At 56.6% G+C, this 7,746-nt stretch overlaps 1 protein-coding gene across 1 annotated transcript; it reads left to right on the forward strand.

The window, feature by feature from the left end:
- Positions 1 to 79: 79 nt before the first annotated feature.
- Positions 80 to 7,652, forward strand: MONBRDRAFT_37518 (uncharacterized protein; the record flags this gene model as incomplete). Its single annotated transcript, XM_001746752.1, has 15 exons — positions 80 to 290; positions 455 to 706; positions 796 to 1,080; positions 1,213 to 2,003; positions 2,122 to 2,239; positions 2,336 to 2,474; positions 2,577 to 3,342; positions 3,477 to 3,711; positions 3,824 to 3,966; positions 4,083 to 5,073; positions 5,116 to 5,777; positions 5,820 to 6,044; positions 6,149 to 6,403; positions 6,535 to 6,655; positions 6,752 to 7,652. The coding sequence occupies 15 exons, from the start codon at positions 80 to 82 to the stop codon at positions 7,318 to 7,320; spliced, it is 5,763 nt and encodes a 1,920-aa protein (XP_001746804.1). The 3' UTR covers positions 7,321 to 7,652.
- Between the last annotated feature and the right edge of the window lie 94 nt (positions 7,653 to 7,746).

Raw genomic sequence — 7,746 nt, forward strand, 5'->3', positions numbered from 1 at the left:
CACGCTTCTTCTTCTGCCCCATGCTGGTCCCTTTTTCCTGCCGTCTTACACATCCTCGATTCCTTGTTGTCATGTGCAGATGTGCGACTCCACCATCAAGTCACTTCAAAAGGTGCTGCAGAACGAAGGCGATGCCATCAAGCCCGTTTTTGGCATTTGCCTTGGCCACCAGCTGCTCTCCATCGCCATCGGCGCCAAGACCTACAAGCTGACCTTTGGCAACCGCGGTCACAACCAGCCTTGCAGCAACAACCAGTCTGGCCGCTGCTACATCACCTCTCAAAATCACGGTTCGCGCTCATCTTTCTCGCTTGCTCACACTTGACCCGATCTCAAACATTCTAGTGCCCTGTCGCGCGGTGTGCGACACCGTCGTCCAAACATAAATTTCACCAAAAACAGTCTGGCGACACCCTGACATTTTTGCATTCCTTACCAATCGCGCTCCCCTTAGGATTTGCCACCGACGCATCAGCCCTACCTGCGGGTTGGGTGCCAATCTTCACCAACGAGAACGACTCAACCAACGAGGGCATTGCGCACGAGTCGCTGCCGTTTTTTAGCGTGCAGTTCCACCCCGAAGCCACAGCCGGGCCCGAGGACTTGGAGCTGCTCTTTGATGTCTTCCTTATGCAGTGCCGCGACAAGGCGGCCCGTGCCCAACCTCTGCCTCAGACCATTGCCGACTTTCTCATTGAAAAGTCTTGTGAGTTATCCGCTTATCACAAGGCCAACGGTCTCTCTTCCGCCCGCCAGACTCACTCACGTTTGCGCGCAACTCGCGGCACTGTACAGACGGCAAACCCTCGCCACCACCCGCCACTTTGCCCACCAAGGTGGTGGTTCTCGGCTCGGGCGGCCTTACCATCGGCCAAGCCGGCGAATTCGACTACTCTGGCTCTCAAGCCATCAAGGCTCTCAAGGAAGAGGGTGTGCAGACCGTTTTGATCAACCCCAATATCGCCACCGTGCAGACCATGAAGGGTCTCGCAGACAAGGTGTACTTCTTGCCCGTCACCCCGGAATACGTCGAGCAAGTCATCGCCTACGAGCGCCCCGACGGTCTTCTCCTGGCTTTTGGTACGTGATACAGCCATGCTTCAATAAGGTTGGAGGGAGGATTTTATCATAGCCCAGGCCGGCCCACACCAGGGATGGGCGTTGAACATCTGTCTGACGTGGTGCACTGTCTCTGCTGACCCCGCTACACAGGTGGACAAACAGCGCTCAACTGCGGTGTTGAGCTCTACGAGAAGGGCATTTTTGAAAAGTACAGCGTGCGCGTTCTGGGCACGCCGGTCCAGGCCATTGTGGACACGGAAGACCGCGAGATCTTCAGCCAGAAGCTGTCCCAGATTGACGAGAAGTGCTGTCCCAATATTGCCTGCACCACAGTCGATGAGGTGGTGGCTGCAGCCGAGAAGATTGGTTACCCCGTGATGATGCGCTCCTCCTTTGCACTTGGTGGCCTTGGCTCGGGTGTCGTCGACAACGTCGATGATCTCCGCGAGAAAGCCCGTGTTGCCTTGAACAACACCACGCAAGTCATGCTTGAGCGCTCTTTGCACGGCTGGAAGGAAATTGAGTACGAAGTTGTTCGCGACTGTGAGGACAACACGATCACGGTCTGTAACATGGAGAACTTTGACCCTCTCGGTATCCACACGGGTGAGAGCATCGTCATTGCGCCCTCGCAAACGCTTTCAAACGACGAGTACAACATGCTCCGCACTACCGCGGTTAAAGTGGTCCGACACATCGGCATTGTGGGCGAATGTAACATTCAGTACGCGCTCAACCCATTCTCGCGTGAGTACTACATTGTCGAGGTCAACGCGCGCCTCTCGCGGTCCAGTGCCCTTGCCTCCAAGGCCACCGGCTATCCCCTGGCGTACGTGGCGGCCAAGCTCGCGCTCGGCCACACCTTGCCCAAGCTGCGTAACTCGGTGACCCGCAAGACCACCGCTTGCTTTGAGCCCTCGCTCGACTATTGCGTTGTCAAGGTGAGCTCAAAAATTTTTTTTGCTGCTTTTGGTTGCGGCTGTCGATGCCAAGCGTCAGAGTCACTTGCGACCCGCGGCCTCTTATCGGTAATTCTTCTTCTTCTTTTTTTTTTCACAGATTCCGCGTTGGGATCTCAGCAAGTTCCCTACCGTTGACAAGCGCCTGGGCACTTCCATGAAGAGCGTCGGCGAGGTCATGGCCATCGGCCGCATTTTTGAGGAGGCCTTCCAAAAAGGTAAGCCTACCTTGCTGCCACTATTAGCTTTTAAGTTGAGATCTTTCCTGACCAAAAATTCATTCGTGGGATCGCTGTTGTTGTTTTCCTTTTTAGCTTTGCGGATGGTGGATCTTGGATTCATGGGCTTTGAGGCCGGCAAGGTGGAAATTAATCAGGAGGAGCTGGTCCATGGCAGCGAGCAACGCCCGTTTATGCTGGCCACGGCCCTCAAACGCGGCTACACTGTTGATCAGTATGTTGCGATTCTCCCACCTTCCGCCTCTTGACCTCGCCTGGGCTCATCCCATCTTTCTCACCCCAACCACCTCGTGCTGTCTGCCATGCTTTTTCTTAGGCTCTATGACCTGACCAAGATTGACAAGTGGTTCTTGTACCGCCTGCAGCGCATCGTCATGCATGGCGACTTGCTGAAGCAGTACGACATGCATTCCGTACCGGCCCCTATCCTGCGCGAGGCCAAGCAACTGGGCTTCTCTGATGCCCACATTGGCGCCATCGTCAATGGCAACGAAGTCGGCGTGCGCACGCGACGCCAGACCCTGAACATTTTGCCTGTCGTCAAGCAGATCGATACCGTGTCGGCCGAGTACCCGGCTTACACCAACTATCTCTACCTCACGTACAACGGCACGGCAAACGACGTGGAATTCGAAGGCGACTACGTCATGGTTCTGGGCTCGGGCGTGTACCGCATTGGCAGCAGCGTCGAGTTTGACTACTGCGCCGTCGGCTGCGTGCGTGAACTCCGTCGCCTAGGCTTCAAGACGATCATGGTCAATTACAACCCGGAGACCGTGTCCACCGACTACGACGAGTGCGATCGTCTTTACTTTGACCAGTTGACCTTTGAGACGGTCATGGACATTTATGAGCTGGAAACAGCCCGGGGCATCGTCCTTTCCATGGGTGGTCAGATCCCCAACAACATTGCCAATGCGCTGCAGCGCGCCAATGCCAAGGTCCTGGGCACCACCCCCGACATGATTGATAATGCCGAGAACCGATACAAGTTCAGCCGTATGTGTGATTCGATCGGCGTCGATCAACCCGAGTGGAAGGAACTCACCTCAGTCGAGTCGGCCAAGGCATTTGCAGAGAAGGTACGTCATGCCGCTGTTCGCGAGCACCGCCCCACAAGCTTTTAGGCCTCCCTCTTCATCGCGATGGATATTTTCCTGTTGGCTTGCTAACGATCGATGGCTCATGAATCCGCCCCGGGTTTAAATTTGTGCAGGTCAGCTATCCCTGTCTGATGCGGCCGTCTTACATTCTGTCTGGCACCGCCATGCGTGTCGCGCATAGCGCACACGATTTGGAGAACGACTTCCGCACTGCCGTGGTCGTCTCGCGTGACTACCCCGTCGTCCTGTCCAAGTTTATTCTTGACGCGAAGGAAATCGAAGTCGATGCCGTTGCTTCGAATGGTGAACTGGTGGCCTCGTGCATTTCAGAGCACGTTGAGAATGCTGGTGCGTTTTTTTTTTTAAATATGCGAGTCAAGAAATCTCTAGTGGTTGAAAGCACGTCCACTTGATAGGCTCGCCTCTCACCCTCGCTTCTTTCTCTGATCTGGTGATCTAGGCGTGCATTCGGGAGATGCCACCATCGTGCACCCGCCCGTTGACCTGACGCAAAAGACCATGAACGGTTGTCTGGCCATTGCTGGCAAGATTGCCAAGGCTTTGCACATCACTGGACCGTTCAACATTCAATTCATCGCCAAGGTGCGTACAAGGCAGCATCCACTTGCTTCGTTAATTCAATCTGTTAATTTAGTGGCTTCATCCCTGTTTTGGCGCGAGGGCTCATTTTGTGTTTCCTCGTGCCTTGCCTACGTCAGGACGACAACTTGAAGGTCATCGAGACCAACGTGCGCGCTTCACGCTCATTCCCCTTTGTGTCCAAGACGGCCAACGTGGACATGATTGCCATCGCCACTCGCGTGATGCTTGGCCTCGACCCGGAAGTTCCACCTCAAGTCAAGCCCGATCGCGTCGGCGTCAAGGTGCCTCAGTTTTCCTTCAACCGCCTGGCAGGCGCCGATCCCACACTGGGTGTGGACATGATTTCCACCGGCGAGGTGGCTTGCTTTGGCAAGACTCGTGAGGAAGCGTACCTGAAGGCCATGATCTCGACCAGCTTCCGTCTGCCTCGCCCTCAGGGCAACGTTCTTCTTTCCATCGGTGGTTACGACGGCAAGCTTGAGTTTTTGGATTCGACACGCCGCCTGCAACAGCTCGGGTTCAAGCTGTTTGGCTCCATGGGCACGGCTGACTTTTACTTGAGCCACGGTGTCGAGATCAAGCCCGTCGACTGGTTGGCTGACACGGAGGACATTGAGTCGATCAAGGACAACCTGCTTGATGGCCACTACGATATGGTCATCAACTTGCCCATGCGCAACAAGTACCGTCGTCCAGCCTCGTACATGACCTCTGGTTCCTTGGCTCGTCGCATGGCTGTCGAGTCGAAGGTGCCCCTCATCACCAACATCAAGTGCGCCAAGCTGTTCATCGCCGCCCTCGGCTCTGAAAACTTGAACCCAAGCTGCTCGCTCGTTGACTGCCAAAGCTCCCTGACCTTTGAGCTCTTGCACAACGTTACCGATGCCTTTGTGCGGGCCAAGGAGGCAACAATCGCGGAGGTCAAGACGCTCACGGCTTCTGCCGCCGCCTCGGGCTTTACGGGTATTTGCCTTGCCCTTCCGCCCAAGCATACCCTTACAAACGGGGCCGAATATCTCGACTTTGTGACGCGTGCCTCGGCCGTGGCAGCTTGTGATGTCGGCTTTCTCATGCCCGCTGGCGACCGCACCATCATTGAGGCACTGGGTAACTTGCCCCTGGGGTACTACCTGGACTTGGAAGGCGCAGACTCGCAGCTGACCCCGGCGGCCGTGGCGGCTACCGTCGCCATGCTGCAGGCCGGCCGCCCCCTGGTGCTCCGCGCCTCAGGCCATGCCCTTTCCTCGACCCTTCTGCTGGCGTCGCAGTTCCACGTGCGCGTGATCGTTGTGGAAGTGTCCACGCCGGCCGACCTCGAGCTCATTGCCATGGTTCGCAACCAGGGTGTGGATGTCCTCTGCTCAGCGTCTGTCTTGAACCTGTTCCCGACAACCAACCAGACCATCCCCTGGACGCAGCAAGACTCTGATCGCGAGGGTCTCTGGTCGCTCTTGGATGAGGTGGACTTTTTCACGGCTGGCCACGGCGTTGTAACCAATGGCCTGCGCCTGGATACCATGGGCTCAACGCTGCCCCTATTGCTTGGTGCCGTGCACGACGGCCGCCTCACCATTGAGCAGCTGGCCAAGAAGCTCGGTGACAACGTCAACGCGGCCTTTGCCATCCTGGAACAAGTGAGCTGCCAGGTCGAGGTGGTCGCGGATGACCTGTGGAATGCGCCCGAGGGCGTGTCCAACCCCTTCACTGGCACCAAGAGCCACGGCCGCGTCTCACGCTGCATTCTGCGTGATCATGTTGTGAGCATCGATGGCCGACTTGTCACTGACAAACCCCAGGGCGAGGTCATGGAGGTCCGCCAGATCGTCCCTCCTCGCTCGCGCCAAGTCACCGAGCAATTTGCTACCCCACCCACCTCTGCCGTCGAGCCGCTGGTGTTGGCGCAGCCCCCTGCGCGCGCCGCGACCTCCTCGCCCACCCGCTTGCACAAGGCAGCCGCCCCTCTGTCTCGTGGCAAGAGCTCGAGCTCGCTCGAGCGGGCTGCTGTTGTCGCTGTACCCGAGCCAGCCCTGCCGGTGAGTAGCTGTTTGAACGTCTGGCTGCGACACCCTAGTCGTGGGGTATGAGCGCTTCCTTGCTGTGCTCTTTGAGGCTCTCAGTTGGTGTATTCGCGTGCCTGATGTGCTTTTCGATCGTTGTTGTGGTTGTGGCTCTGTTTTCGTAGGTTGCCCGCATCGATGCCCTGGCACCACCCAGCATTCTCAAGGGCCGTAACATTTTGAGTGTTGAGCAGTTTGGCAAGCGCGAGCTGCACGCCCTCTTCAACCGCGCTCACGAGTTTCACTCCACCAAGGGCGCCAGCAAGTTGTTGGACGGCAAAGTTATGGCCAACATCTTCTATGAGCCTTCAACGCGCACCATGTGCTCCTTTGCCTCGGCCATGCAGCGTCTGGGTGGTACCGTCATCACTCTGAGCGATGTTAGCATGACCTATCGCAAAAGAACGTGTGATTGGATGGGAAGGGGGTGTGGGAGAAGGGCTTTCGTTTCCTGTTGACGGCTATTCGCGAGGAGCGCACTTTTGACCTTGAGTTTCGTTCCTTTTTGTAGATGAAGTCAACGTCGGTGTCAAAGGGCGAGTCGCTGAGTGACACTGTGCGCACCATGGAGTGCTACACGGATGTCATCGTGCTGCGTCATCCAGCCAAGGGCGCCATGCGCGAGGCATCTGGTACGTAGACTCGACTCATTGTGCGCTACCTGCTCTGACCCTGCCCGTGTGTCGGCTTCGGATGTGCGCCTCACTCTTCTCTCATGGGCTTCGCAGAACTCTTGCGTCGACCCCTGATCAATGCCGGCGATGGTGTGGGCGAGCACCCCACGCAAGCCCTGCTCGATGTCTTCACCATCCGTGAGGAGCTGGGTACTGTCAATGGCCTCCACATCGCCATGGTGGGCGATCTCAAGAATGGTCGTACCGTCCATTCTCTGGCCCGTCTCTTGAGCCGCTACAACGTGACGCTCCACTACATCAGCCCGCCCAGCCTTGCCATGCCGGACGACGTGGTTGAGTTTGTCAAGGCCTCTGGCATTACTCAACACACGCACGCTTCAATTGAGGAGATTGTTGCCGACATTGACGTCCTGTACGTGACGCGCGTGCAGAAGGAGCGCTTTGAGGACGAGGCCGAGTATGAGCGGGTCAAGAATGAGCTGGTGGTGACACCAGAGACGTTGATCAACGCCAAGAAGCGTATGATTGTGATGCACCCCCTGCCCCGCGTCAACGAGATCAGCCCGGATGTGGATACGGACCCGCGTGCAGCCTACTTCCGTCAGATGGAGTATGGTGTCAGCGTGCGCATGGCCCTTTTGGCGTCCGTACTGGGTCTGTGATTCTGCCCGCGGCTCGCTTGCCGGGTCAGGCCTATTTCCCTTGTGGTCGTCCGGCACTCTGTTCCTCGTTTCGTTGTGACGTTGTACCCTCCGGGCCAGCGCATGTTGGTCCCTGACTAGGCTTTTTTCCATTAGTTTGTCGTTTTCTGTGAATCACGTTTTCACGTGTCTTGGTGTTGTGCTTGCTGCTTGCGCCTCGTGCACTGGGTGCTGGCCCCATCCAGCGCTCAATCATTGTTGTGCGTGTGTGTGTATGTGTGCGCGCGCTTGTGTGCATCGGCCCTCGCGTCATTGGGCTCATACGTTCGAAACCAAATTGAGATGTGAGATGCAACTGCCATCTAAGATGTCTAATAACACTTGCATGTCACAAGGAAAAAACACAAAAAAAACACAAAAAATTACACAGAGCGACAGCTGCAGGGT

This window comes from Monosiga brevicollis, genomic scaffold (assembly GCF_000002865.3).
Source record: "Monosiga brevicollis MX1 MONBRscaffold_14 genomic scaffold, whole genome shotgun sequence".
NCBI lineage: Eukaryota > Choanoflagellata > Craspedida > Salpingoecidae > Monosiga > Monosiga brevicollis.